The sequence below is a fragment of the Equus quagga genome, unplaced genomic scaffold (genome assembly GCF_021613505.1).
Source record: "Equus quagga isolate Etosha38 unplaced genomic scaffold, UCLA_HA_Equagga_1.0 202572_RagTag, whole genome shotgun sequence".
Classification (NCBI taxonomy): domain Eukaryota; kingdom Metazoa; phylum Chordata; class Mammalia; order Perissodactyla; family Equidae; genus Equus; species Equus quagga.
In genome coordinates this window covers 20,334-34,558 of record NW_025798592.1, presented here as the reverse complement: position 1 = coordinate 34,558, position 14,225 = coordinate 20,334, and the positions used below count along the sequence as shown (strand labels likewise).

General features: G+C 35.8%; 1 protein-coding gene and 1 pseudogene across 1 annotated transcript; both read left to right on the top strand.

Moving 5' to 3' along the window:
* Positions 1-1,765: 1,765 nt before the first annotated feature.
* LOC124233420 (olfactory receptor 502-like) lies at positions 1,766-2,710 on the top strand. Its single transcript, XM_046650533.1, has one exon. The coding sequence runs from the start codon at positions 1,766-1,768 to the stop codon at positions 2,708-2,710; it is 945 nt and encodes a 314-aa protein (XP_046506489.1).
* A 1,625-nt stretch (positions 2,711-4,335) lies between these two features.
* LOC124233418 (olfactory receptor 5P3-like) lies at positions 4,336-5,047 on the top strand (annotated as a pseudogene).
* Positions 5,048-14,225: the final 9,178 nt, after the last annotated feature.

Below are 14,225 nucleotides of genomic sequence, written 5' to 3'. Positions count from 1 at the left end.
CTGAATTAGCCTAACTTTCTATAGTCTATTGAGTGTGTTAAAAGAAGCACAGTTGAAGATAGGATTCCTCATTTTTCCACCCAGAAGAGCAAAAACTCACATGGTCTTTCAACACTATCTAAACTTGGTGCTCAGCCACAGAGTTAATAAATTCACTAACTTTGAGATGTTTTGGAGACTTAGTGTTAGTAAACATCATGGGGAAAGACTTTCTTTGTTTATTGTTCTGAATGCTGTAGTTTACAGGCAACCAGATACTTTGGACAAAGTCGAGAATATAAAGTCAGAAAACTTGGAGGTGAGACTCAACCTGGCCACTTTCTGGGTGAACCAGGGTAAGCTTCTTTTTAAAAAAAATTTTTTTGGTGTGGAAGATTGGCCCTGAGCTAACATCTGTTTCCAATCCTCCTCTTTTTTTACTCTCCACAGTCCCAACATATAGCTGTATATCTTAGTTGTAAGTCATTCTAGTTCTTCTATGTCATATGCTGCCACAGCATGTCTTGATGAGCAGTGTAAAGGTCCATGCCCTAGATCCTAACTGCCAAACCCTAGGCTGCCAAAGTGGAGCATGTGAACTTAACCTCTCTGCCACAGGGCTATCCCCAGGGTAAACTTCTTAACTTTTTATCCTGGAAAGTTATTCAGTTGTATATTTTGTTGAAACTAATATTATTTTGTTCTATGTTACCCCAATCAGAAAACTATCACATTGTTAGATTGTTACATTAGGAAATGTTTTGAATTTTTGAATAAATGTGCATTATGTCCTAGATATTAAACATTCAATGTTTTGCATTGTAATTACATTGATATTTCAAACTACTTTACAAAACAATATTTTAATTGTCAATATTAAAAATCTATAATAAATTTACGATAGGTAGCTCCATTCAGAACCCTAATTTCAATTCCTTTCTATTTCTGTTCCTTTCTATTTCTTGTTTGTCCAATTAGGAAAATTGTGTTTCCCCTTAAAGAATGGTCTTCTTTAACTGACATAAATTGAAACTTGTGGTTTACTAGGCACCTCTTTTATACATAGCTGCAAGAAAGTAGAAAGGGTCATTTATTATCCACCAATTTCCAAGAGACTTGACCTCATATTATTCAATTTCGTTTATAGGACAGTTACTAAAGGAATGGAGTGGATTCAAACTACCTGGGATTCACATCTTGATTCTGCAACTTACTATGTAAATTTACATAAATTATGTAACATTGTCAAAGTCAGTTTCTTCACGTATATATAACATTAAATTAGTTAATATTATTTCATGGAAATTAAAATAGAACTCTAAATATAAAACTCTTCAGCCTGTGCCCATACAATTTAGTAAGAATTCAATAACTCTTGGTTATTACTCAAATCTCCATTGAATAATTCTATATTTATACACTTTTATCATTTTTAATCCATCAATCAGTTTTGTTATTCTCATAATGCTTATGGTTTTCATCTTTAGCTTTAAAGCCAATTTAAGTCCATTTTTAGATGTATAATATAAAGAAAAATAAATATACATTATTTAAAGTAGATTTTCTCATGTTTCTGCTGAAAACAACTTTTAAAATATAGAAGATTCATTACACATGAATATGTAAACTCTGGACTCTGAAGTGAAAAAAGATCCAAACTTAGCTTGAACAATTTATTTTTTTAATAACCTCTATGTGTATCAATGAAAATGAAATCACCACATTTACAACTTCTTTAATGTAATGTCTCATCACAGGTTTGTTTTGATAGAAGCTGTGTTGTGACATGGACGCCCTGGGAGATGGAAACCACACTCAAGTGACAGGGTTCATTTTATTGGGCTTAACTGACGACCCACTCCTTCAAATCATCCTCTTCATGACCATCTTGTTTATGTACCTGGTGACCATAACTGGCAATCTCAGCACAATCATTCTTATTAGAATCTCTTCTCAGCTCCGTCATCCTATGTATTTTTTTCTGAGCCACTTGGCTTTTGCTGACACGGGCTTATCATCATCTGTCACACCCAATATACTTGTAAACTTCCTGGTGGAGAGAAACACCATCTCCTATTTTGGATGTGGCATCCAGCTTGGTTCTGTTGCTTTTTTTGGAACAGTTGAATGCTTCCTTCTGGCTGCTATGGCATATGATCGCTTTATGGCAATCTGCAGCCCATTGATTTATCCCACTAAAATGTCCACAGAAGTTTGCGTTAAATTGCTCAAAGTGGCTTATGGAGGTGGTTTTCTCAATGCTTGCACCGTTACTATATCCTTCTTTACTTTCTTCTTCTGTGGACCAAATCAAGTTAATCATTTTTTCTGTGATTTTGCTCCTTTAGTTGAACTGTCCTGTTCTGATGTCAGTATCTCTGCAGTTGTTCCCTCATTTGTTGCTGGCTCTGTCATTGTGGTCACAGTGTTTGTCATAGCCGTCTCCTACATCTGCATCCTCATCACCATCCTGAAGATGCGCTCCACTGAGGGGCACCACAAGGCCTTCTCCACCTGTGCCTCACACCTCACAACAGTCACTCTGTACTTTGCGACCATCACATTCGTTTATGCCACACCCAAGTCCTGCTACTCAACTGACCAGAACAAGGTGGTGTCCGTGTTCTACATGGTAGTGATCCCCATGTTGAACCCCCTCATCTACAGTGTCAGGAACAATGAGATTAAGGGGGCTCTGAAGAGACAGCTTGCTAGAAATATATTTTCTTAGTGAAGCCTAGTTTTTGGTAGGATTTGATATAATAATGTACCATAAATGTAATAATAAAAGGAAATTGAGTGTTTTGATCTAAATATTTCAGTCCATATGTCACTTGCCAGTGTGGAGCTTCTTGGTAAATGTAGGGGATGGATTTTCAGTGTCAAATGGTAAATTTCAGGGCCAGAGTTCATAACCTTCAGTAAAATTAAAATAAATTTATAATTAGTAACAAAATTTGATTAATAGGAAGAATTACTTAATCTGACAAAAATCCTTCCTAAAATTTTATTCATATCTTTTTCTTCAAGCCATTTAAAGTCAATATTTATTTTTTAAAGATGGCACATTTAAAATAAACTTTTTTTTCCTTCTGAGATTTCTTTTTTTAATTTTTAAAATTTACTTTTTATTGTGGTAACAGTGGTTTATAACATTACATAAATTTCAGGTGTACATCATTATCTTTCGATTTCTTTGTACATTACATCATTTTCACCATCCAAAGACTAATTACAATCCATTACCACACACATGTGCCTAATCACCCCTTTCGCCCTCCTCCCTCTGCCCTTCCCCTCTGGTAACCACCAATCCAATCTCTGTCTCCATGTGATTGTTTGTTGTTGTTTTTATCTTCTACTTATAAATGAGATCATAAGATATTTGACTTTCTCCCTTTGCTTTCTTTCACTTAGCATAATACACTCAAGGTCCATCCATGTTGTCAAAATGTCTGAATTTCATCATTTCTCATGGCTGAGTAGTAATCCATTGTGTACATGTACCACATCTTCTTTATCCATTCATCCCTTGATGGGCACCTCGTTTGTTTCCAAGTCTTGGCTATTGTGAATAATCCTGCAATGAACATAGGCGTGCATGTATCTTTACACACTTGTATTTTCATGTTCTTTGGATAAATATCCAGCTGTGGAACTGTTGCATTGTATGGTAGTTCTATTCTTAATTTTTTGAGGAATCTCCATACTGTTTTTCCATAGTGGCTGCACCAGCTTGCACTTCCACCAGCAGTGTTTGAGAGTTTCCTCATCTCCACATCCTTTCCAACACTTCTTGTTTCCTATCTTGTTAATTATAACCATTCTGACAGGAGTGAGGAGATATCTCATTGTAGTTTTGATTTACATTTTGCTGATAGTGATATTGAATGTGGCGACATATTGCTTCATCTTGCTTTTTATTTCATTCAGCTACTCTTATGTCTTTTAAGTGAGGGGAGTTTAATTCATTTTTATTTAAAGTAACTATTGATATGTAAAGACTTACTATTTCCATTTTGTTAATTGTTATCTGACTTATACTTTTGTCCATCTTTCCCTCTTTTGCAGACTTTCTTTGTAATTTGCTGATTTTTGTGCTGATATGCTATGATTCCATCCTCTTTTTCTTTTATATATCTTCTATAGGTGTTTCCTTTGTAGTTACCATGAGGTTTACATACAAAAATCTTATAGTTATAATAGTCTATTTTAAGCTCATACAAACTTAAACTGTATATTTTAACTTCTCCACACTTTATGTCATTGATGTTACTATTTTAATCTTTTTATATAGTGTAATCATTAGCATACCTTATTAGTTATAGTTATTTTTAATGCTTTTGTCTTACCTCATCAGTCACACCTGTCATGCTCATCGGCTTCCTCAGGGAAGGAACCTCTCTGCCTGTTGTTGATTGTATAGCTCAACTGTGTTCTGTAGTCACATTTGGGACAGCTGAGTACTTCCTGCTGCCTGTCATGCCCTATGACTGCTATGTGGCCAACTGCTTGCCGGTGGTCTACTCCACTCACATGTCCCCCAGAATCTGCATTCTCTTAGTGGGAATATCCTACCTGGGTGGATGCGTAAATGCTTGGACATTTACTAGCTGTTTATTGAGTCTGTCCTTCTGTGGACCAAATAAAGTCAATCACTTTTTCTGTGACTGTTCACCACTTTTGAAACTTTTTGTTCTCATGATTTTACTTCTGAAATAATTCCAGCCATCTTTTCTGGATCCATCATTGTGGTCACTGTGTTTATCATTGCTCTCTCTTATGTCTCCATACTTTTCTCAATCCTGAAGATGCACTCTACTGAGGGGCAGCACAAGCCTTCTCCACCTGTACCTCCCACCTCACAGTGGTCACTCTGTTCTATGGGACCATTACATTCATTTATGTAATGCCTAAGTCCAGCTACTCAACTGAACAAAACAAAGTGGTGTCTGTGTTCTACACAGTCATGATCCCCATGTTGAACCCTCTCATCTATAGTCTGAGGAATAAGGAGGTTAAAAAGACCATGGGAAAACTGATGACTGGAAGACGTCGGTGGTCCTGAACCAATCTGTTTTTAATAATAAACACTGTAATATGAGGAGCTATTCTGCAAATGAATGGGCAATGTACTAAGCAAATTTTCAGTTTATATTCATTGTATCCTAGACTCACATATAATTCTCAAGAAAATTTTCAGCCTTAAAAAATAAATATGGATTGACTAAGATAGGAACATCTATTTAAAAAAAAAAAAACAAATATATTCCTTATCCTTCCACCACTCACCATTCTTGCATTTATAAGTAAAAATCTTTTCAAATAAATTCTATGCTCTTTGAATTCAGTTTTTGTAATCAACAGCTGAAAGCATTTGAAACTCCTTGAATGGGTAATAAAGAGTAGTTTTGCTATCCAAGTTCTCACCAATTGAAAGAGATGATGTCTGTAGTCTACAGATGATGTAAAGATTTGAAACAGTGACACTGATGGTTGAAAAGCTTCTATTGTCCTGTGACTTGGACCTGATAAACAGGATGCCTCCCATGGTACCTACCCCTACATATGAGCCTGATCTTGTCAACTCAGAAGATACCTGAAAACCACCCCTAGCCAGTAGCTCTTCCCTTTCAGGAATCTATTCCATTAAATATCTTAAAGAATCCACAAATGACAGCCTACTGGGAGCTAATTGGCAAGAACTGGCTTCCGTAGTTGTGAAGAAGTAAGGATTTTTTTGTGTGTGTGAGGAAGATTGGCCCTGAGCTAACATCTGTTGCCAGTCTTCCTCTTTTTGCTTGAGGAAGCTTATTGCTGAGCTAACACTTGCATCAGTCTTCTTCTACTTTATGTGGGATGCCACCACAGTTTAGCTTGATGAGTGGTGCTAGGTCTGCTCCTGGGATCTGAAACCATGAACACCGGGCCACCAAAGTGGATCATACAAACCCAACCACTATGCCACTGGGCCGGCCCCAGAAGTAAGAATTTTTTAAATTAGGGTATTTCAATCTTGGGAATGTATGTAGCACACTCGTGAATGTCTGTTGAACCATTTTCCCCTTCTTCTATTTATATTGCCTCTGATACTGAAAATTCTCCAGATTAAGTCTTCTCTGGACGTCTCCTCACTAAAATTGATTTGGCTACCACCATTGCTGAGTGCCAATACGCCAATGAAATCTTTTGATTTGACCCTGGGACAGCACCACTCCCAAGGAGTCCAGCTGTTCACCTGGCAGCAGGTTGGTTATGTTTGACCCCTTCCATCTGGCCTGTTGAATGCTTGGTTATGGTGCCAGTTGACAGACAACACGTGCAAGTTTAGATTGCTGTCCTACAGAATGAGAAATATGCCTTAAAAATACGAGCCAGAACGTATGGCTCCAGGTTACAAAGGGGTTGAGGTAAGAATTGTCTTTCTCACTATTATGTTAAACAACATACTGGTTTAGTTTTCTATTGCTGCTGTTACCAATTACTACAAACTTAGTGGTTAAAAGCAATACAAATTTTTTTATCTTACAATTCTGGAAGTCAGAAGTCCAATATGTGTCTCACTGAGCTAAATTCAAGGGATGGGGCTTTGTTCTGTATGTTCTAACGGAAAATCCATTTCCCTGGATTTTCCAGCTTCCAGTGGCCACTCAGATTCTTTGGCTTGTGGCTTCCTTCCTCCATATTCAAAATTGGTGATATTACACCTCCCTGTATCTTCCTTTTCTAGTCACGGCTTCAACTGACACTCTTCAGATTCCCTCTTCTACTTTTAGGAATGTTTGTAATTATATTGGGCCTAACTAAATAAGCCAAGATGATCTCATTGTTTTAATGTCAGCTGAGTAGAAATCTTAATTTCATCTGCAATCTTAATCCCTCTTTGCCATGTAAACTAACATATTCTCATTTTCTGGGGTTAGGATATAGACACCTTTATGGCACCATAATTATGCCTACAACATCCACTGAAGAACATTTTCCTTCCATCAATTGCAGACAATAGCATATTTCCCTCTAAATACTTCTGCCAATCTACTGATAACTAGAGGCCAATACTTTTCACATTTTTCTCTATGTAAAACCTACTTAAAGTAATATGCTAATCTTATGTGTGCATTTATTAGGTACTGACAAATGAATACACCTTTGTAACTCAAGCACCCAGCATAATATAGAACATTGCTATCCCTTCATAAAGTTTCCCTATCACCCAGTCTTTTCCGACTTAGTTTGTATCCTACAGATGCACCTATTGTGCTGATTATTATTATTATTATTATTATTTTTACCATGGCTTAATTCTAGATTTCCATAGAAATGGAGTCAAATACTCTGCCTCTCTTCCGTAAGATTATTTTCAGGCAGCATAAGGTTTTTGAACTTTATCCACATTGTTTTGTGTATCAATAGTTTGTTGAAATGATAAACAAGCTCAATGACATTGCATAAGATTAACATATACAAATTGTATATCTATACACTAGCAGTGAACAATACAAAAAATAATTTAAGAAAATTCCATTAATAGAATCAAAATATAAAATATTTAGGATTAAATTTACCAAAAGTGGAGCAAAATGTATAGTTTTATAACTATAAAATATTGTTGAAAAAATGAAAGAAAACCTAAATAAACAGAAAAACATGCTATGTTCTTTATCGAGAACATAATATTGTTAAGATGGCAAAACTCCCCAAATTGATGTATTCATTGAACATAATCCCTAACAGAAGCTCAGGTGGCTTCTTTGTAGAAATTGACAAGCTGATTCTAAAATTCGTATGGAATTACAAGGGATCCAGAATTGCCAAAACATTTTTTTAAAAAAAGACAAAGTTGGAAGACTGACACTTCCTAATTTTAAAACCTAGTTCAAAGCAATAGTTCAAGATAGTGTGTGCTGATATACAGATAGATAAGTAGTTCAGTGGAAGGGAATTGAGAATCAATTCAACTCATGTGTCCATGGTTAATCGATTTCCAAACAGGGTGCCAGAACCACTTAATAAGTAATGAAGAGTATTTTCAACAAATGTGCTGGGTCAATTAGATATCCACAAGTAAAAGAATGAGGTTGGACTCTCACCTCACACCATATAGAAAATTAACTCAAAATGGCGGAAAGATTTAAATGTAAGTGTTAAAACTATCAAACTCTTAGGAGAAAACATAGGGGTAAATCTTCACAACTGTTTTTTCCTGAGTTTTTTCTTCCTCTTCACGTTAATGTTCTCCTTCCTAGGCTCCTTCTCTTACTCTCTCCTTCCTGTTATTTTATTTTAATTTTGCTGAGGAAGTTTCACCCTGAGGTAATATCTATGGCCAATCTTCCTCTTTTTATTTTTTTTGCTTGAGGAAACTTAGCCCTGAGCTAACATCTGTGCCACTCTTTTTCTAATTTGTATGTGGATCACCACCACAGCATGGCTGTCACGTGATATAGGTACATGCCTGGGATCCAAACCCATGAACCTGGGCCACTGAAGCAAAGTGCACTGAACCTAACCACCTGGCCACAGGGTAGGACCCTTTCCTTTTTTCCTCCATTCTACTTTTCTTACTTTATATTATTAGAGCCAACCAGTATAAAATTACTGTTAAATTGTTACTCATTTTTCTAAGTACAAACTGTCAAAATTCTCTGTCCAAACACCAGGATGCTTACTTGATATGTAGACAATGGTCCTCTCAGCTGGAAGCCATAAGGGAAATTGCAGGAAAATTGTTGTCTGAAGTGAGCTCCAGATTGGAATGTACTGTACATATCCAAACCAGAAGCTAGTTCTTGGATAGATTTTGGCTCCTCTAGTTATTACCTGTTTCAATTGTGTCAAATGGCTTGAATTCTTGAGTCTTAATTTCCTTATCTACAAAATGGGAATAATAAAAATGATACCTATGTCAGAGATTCACTGTTAGAATTAAATTGGGTAATTAGGATTTTAAGAGAAGAACTTAGTGTGTGGTTAGAGAACTGACAAACAGGGAAAATCTCCTGGATGTGGGGCACAGAGCACTGTGACAGTTGAGACATCAACAATGGATTTCTCTCTTTTCTTCCTCTTCACATTTATCTTCTCTCCTTCACTGGCTCCTCTTACTTCCACCTTCCTTCCTCTCTACTCCTTCTTTCCTCAATCCCTTTTCACTCTCTCTTTTCCCCAAATCCATTGTCATGTAAATTCCTGTTTCCCTATTTTGCAAGTGGATTTGCAAACAGCAGATTCTGTGGGGACACAAATATATAAACAAACCCAATGCCATGAGAGGAGACAAATTGAGACTCAGGAAAAAGAGATGCAGGAAAAAAAACATCAATGCCAGTGAAGGTATGAACTGTGTTTATGATTTCATCCCTGGAATAATGTAAAACATGTTTTTGTGAATGAAAAGATACAAAGTTGGCTTCTGACTGTTCCTACATACTTGAGCATTGGTTTTATTGTCCTCTAAGCCAGCCAAAAATCTCTTCATTTTCAGTTATTCTTTGTAAAGTTCCTCTTATCTCTAGCACTAGGTGAATTCTAGTTCTCTTAGGCTATCTCCTTCACCTTTAATTATAAGCCACCCAATCTCTTCAAATTGCTAGAAGTCAAATTTATAGTTTTTTCATGATTAACCTTTGACTGCAAGTGTTTTCATATTTTTGGTAGGAGTGAAATCGAAATACCTTTCTTTATTTTGAAACTGCGTTGTTACCTTGGAAAGAATTGTTGGCTATAGCAAAATACGTGTTTCAACGTTCAATTTTTTCACTTAATGAAATACACTTAATAATTAAAACAAATCAGAGGCTTACTGAAAATTAGTACAGGTCTATAAAAATATAGCTTTTATCTCAGCACAAAAACCATTTTAATAAATTCTTTTTGTATGATCTACTTTATGTATAAAATTAACAGATGAAACATCAGAGTGCTGCCAAGAATTTCATTTTCCTCTTGGCTCTGGAGGCTTTTCAGCCTTTTGAGACTTTAACCTTGATGCTGATGTAGAAAACTTAGATATGGTTCAAAATTGAGACTCAAAGTAATTAATGAAATGAAAAAGTTAAAATTACGTGAAGAGGTTGAGGACTTAACACTTGGCAGGGGGCATTTGGGAAAATGGAATGGTGAAACTTGTGAAATGTGTGGTCAGAGAACCTCTATGAAAATTATAATTCAATGTTGAACAAAGAATGAGACATGAAGACTCAATAGGCTCTGATATCACATGTAATCAATGTAGCTGTGATTTGAATCCCAGTTGGAAGCCCTTTGGGAGCTCTCCTCAGCTGCATTCACTCCAGCACAACTCCATGGTCCCTCTCTTGGGATTCTTCTTTCTTTTCTGGGGTTTCTTTCAAAGTATTTTGCTTTCATTGTAGAATCTTCTCTCCACTACACTCATCAACTTTTCACAGAATTCATTCTCTACCTCTTCATCTTAACTAAACCTAGTTGTCTGAGAAGGGCACATCTGCTTCTTAGATCTATTGAAGAGAAGTTACTCAACTGCCCTATTCTACAGGCACCAGCATACAATGTTGACATTCTCCTATCTTCTTACCATATTTCTAAATCATTTATCTGCATCTTCATGACAAAACATTTCCTTCATTGATTCCGGACATCTTAGTATTCATAAATATCTGCTAAATGAATAAATGAATAGAGAAAACAACTTCTCCCGCCTATCAAATTTCTTCGTGGCCCACCTCAAGTACGGACCAGTTCTAGACTTTTGAATTACAGTCACAGTATGTGACCAATACATATATCAGGATTCTGTCACAGTTTTCCCTCTGAAAAAATCATGAAAGTGTGAAAATAGATGCATAAACCCCATTAACTTGGGAGAGTGATAATATTGGTCAATGAATTTGCACTAACCAAACTCTGAGGCAGATCAAAGGGGAATCTGTTCACAGTGATTTTCCAGTTATGCAAATGTAAATGAAAAAAAATCAGTGTTTTTCATATTTCTCTACATATAAAATCACTTGAGGAACTTTTGTTAATCACAATGCACAGGCCATGCTCCAAATCAATTAAATAAAAATCTTTGGATGAGATTCAGATTTGAGTATATTTTAGTTTCCTGGTGATTCTGATCTTCAGTCTAGGTTGAGAGCACTGAGGATGTCATTGTCAAACTTTAGTGTACATCAGAATCGTATGGAGGGTTTTCCAAAATACTGAGAATGTGCCCAGTAAAAGTGGATAGAAACCAGTCAGGCTCCAGACAGCTAACAAGTGTATAAGTAATGGTCCCTTAGGGTAGGAAGCCAGGCTAGCTTACCCCTGTTTATGGCCTAATACCTCTTCAAAAGGGAAAGGTCACCCTGATTGGAGTGTATGTCTCCAAACAGGAACAGTTCTTTGGGTAGAGACAAAGGAAGGCAGTAAGGTCTAGAATACAAGCAACTGAGGTACAGTGCCTGGCTATACATCTTGCCCACTTCTCTCTCTAATTAATAACAGAGAGCAATATCACTGACTTTGTCCCTTTCCATGTGGGTTGTACAAACAGTGGGCAGTTTATCAGAAAATCTCAGTTCTAAAGATGTACTTATGATAACCATTCCCACAATATTCTAGGATTTTCAAAATCACACAAAAATGACAACAAATTCAAAAGACAACAAAAAATAAACCCAAAGAAATAGAATTTGTAAAGCTATCATAATAAGATGACATTAAAATAAATGTAATGAGTATCTTTAGTGATTCAGGAGAAAGTACTACACACATAAAACAAGAACAGATGATTATGAAACATTAACAAGAAGTTAGGAAACTCCATTGGAGATTTTTGAAAGGAAAAATATAAGAATATATCTTGGCCTTATTTCAGAGGCTCAACCTAGAGAGTCATTTCATTGTTTTAATGGCTTCACAGTAATCTATAGGATGAAGGTGTTGTATATTTTTAACCATACCCTTATTGATGCACAGTAGATCTTTTGCCATATTTTCACTATTTATACAATCATATAATGAACATGTTGTTATAGATATATTTATATTCTTGGGTTATTATTCTCGGATAGATTCCTCAAAGTGGAATTTAAAGGATAGTATTTAAAATTTTAACAACTTTTGCGAGAATATTTCCCCCAAATTTCTAGCAAATCCATATCTTTTCGATAATAGAGAAGAGTACGTTTTTCTTAGACACTTGCTATTCCCAGATATATACAACCATTTTAATGTTTCCTTACTCTTTTCTAGCCTCAATGGCTCATTTCTCTCATGGATTTCTGAATTTCTTTCCTGAATGTGAAGGGAACAAAAGCTACATGAAAGCTCTCACCCCATACCTTAACTTATTTGTTCTCTCACTTCATTCAGTTGTGTAATTTATTATCGGTCTCTCAAGACTGGAATACCAGAATGTGAGTTCGCTGAGATCAGGAATTTCTTTCTGACTTTTTGGAATAAAGGAAAGGGTCCTCAATCCCAAGCACCTATGAAATTAAGTATCACAAATCCACTATGCTTCAAGGCCTAGGAATAATACTCTGTGGCTCAATGCCACACTCTCTATGGATCCACTCTGTGATCCTGCAGGTGAGATCTCTGTTAGCACGACTCCAGCCTCTTTGCCCATGGTCTGTACCCTGGAACCAAGGCTTCAGTTTCTGGGCCAAATTTTCTTCCATTGAAGACATCCTTCCTTTTTCTTGAATGGTAGCATATGTTTGAACTGAGTAGTTTTCTCAGCCTGCTTCCTCTCTGTAGAATTTTAAATATCACAGATTTCTTTTATTTAGTTTTGTCTCTGTCTCTTTCAATCTAAGTGGAAATGTTTCTGATTTAAAAAAATCTTTTGTGTCTCCTATGTATGTTATGGTATTCACACCAGTATACAAGAGGGCCCTCTACAAATCTTTCCTGCATAATCCCATATCTATTCATGGCTTATTCTGATATTTTTGAGGTATTCCTTAGTCACATGTCTAAACTATTCAGCACTTGGAAAGCATTTTCCTACCACACCTTGGCTTTCTCTCTAATGCATACTTTTTGGACAGTGAATATCATAATTTTAGCACTTTTTTCAATTTAGAGAAGACAAGAATTTCCGAAATCATCAAGTCTTGGTTCCATTTCCTTACTGTCCTTTCTTAAATTATCTCTATCTTCTCACATTTCACTAGTATATGTAAGAAGAAACCAGTCTGCACCTTCAGCATTTTGCTTGTAAATAGCCTCAGGAAAATATCCAAGTTTCTCTCTTACAGGTCCTGCTTTCCATGTAACTGTAGGACACAATTCATCTAGGACTCTTGCCACATATAACAAAGATAACCTTTTCTCCACTTTCCAAAGATATGTTCTAAGGAAATAACTATTTGTTGAGCATCCACTTACCTCTGTGAGCCATGCTTGGCGTTTCCACATACGTCATTTTTTCAAACCAAAAATCCTATGAAGTATATACATATATTTACAGATAAGGCAATGATGGATTGAAGAGTTGACATAAATTGTTTAAGATTCCATAGATAGTCACTGGCAAAGCTGGAATCTGATCTGAAGCCTGTATGGCTCGAAAGCTCAATGCATTTTTGCACAACACTTTGCTTCCATGTCTTAATGGCATTTGGAACTAACTGTGAATTAGTGTCATATATATTTATTTTCTTTAAAATTTTAAGTTTTAATTCAGTTTTAGGTCCATGCCTAGTTAATAAAGTTCTTAGCTCTGACCTGAATAAAGATAAGGAAGCTAGAACTTAGGAGTTCAGATACATAATTACAAGGTGTTCATAACATGGTATGTTACTGCTCAATTAATTCCCATACACCATTTTTCAATCATTTCTGTTAATAAAATTGTGACATGTAGCTGGCTGAGCACATGGCTGTGATGCTGGTGTTTTCTGACTATATGTTCAATCTTCTGGAGATTGAATATTTGAAGTGAAAATATTGTTCTGAAATTTTAGATGACCTCTATCATTCAAGGATCTCCTAAGCTGACAACATGATGCAAATAAGAGTTAAGTCTGTTAAGTTAAAATACTTTTTTTTCCTGAGTATTCTTAGCCTTATATCAATGAACATATATACTATCAAGTTTTACCTGAGGTATGATGTGTAAAAGTACTTCCTACAAAATCTAAACTTCAGTTCCTAAATTTTTGCAATTTTTATTACATAACCATTGTAAAAATAGGTATTCGAATTTTAGTATTTTCTTCCATTTTAATATCCACTTGTTCTTCTTTCAGTGGGCACGATTTCCAGTGCAG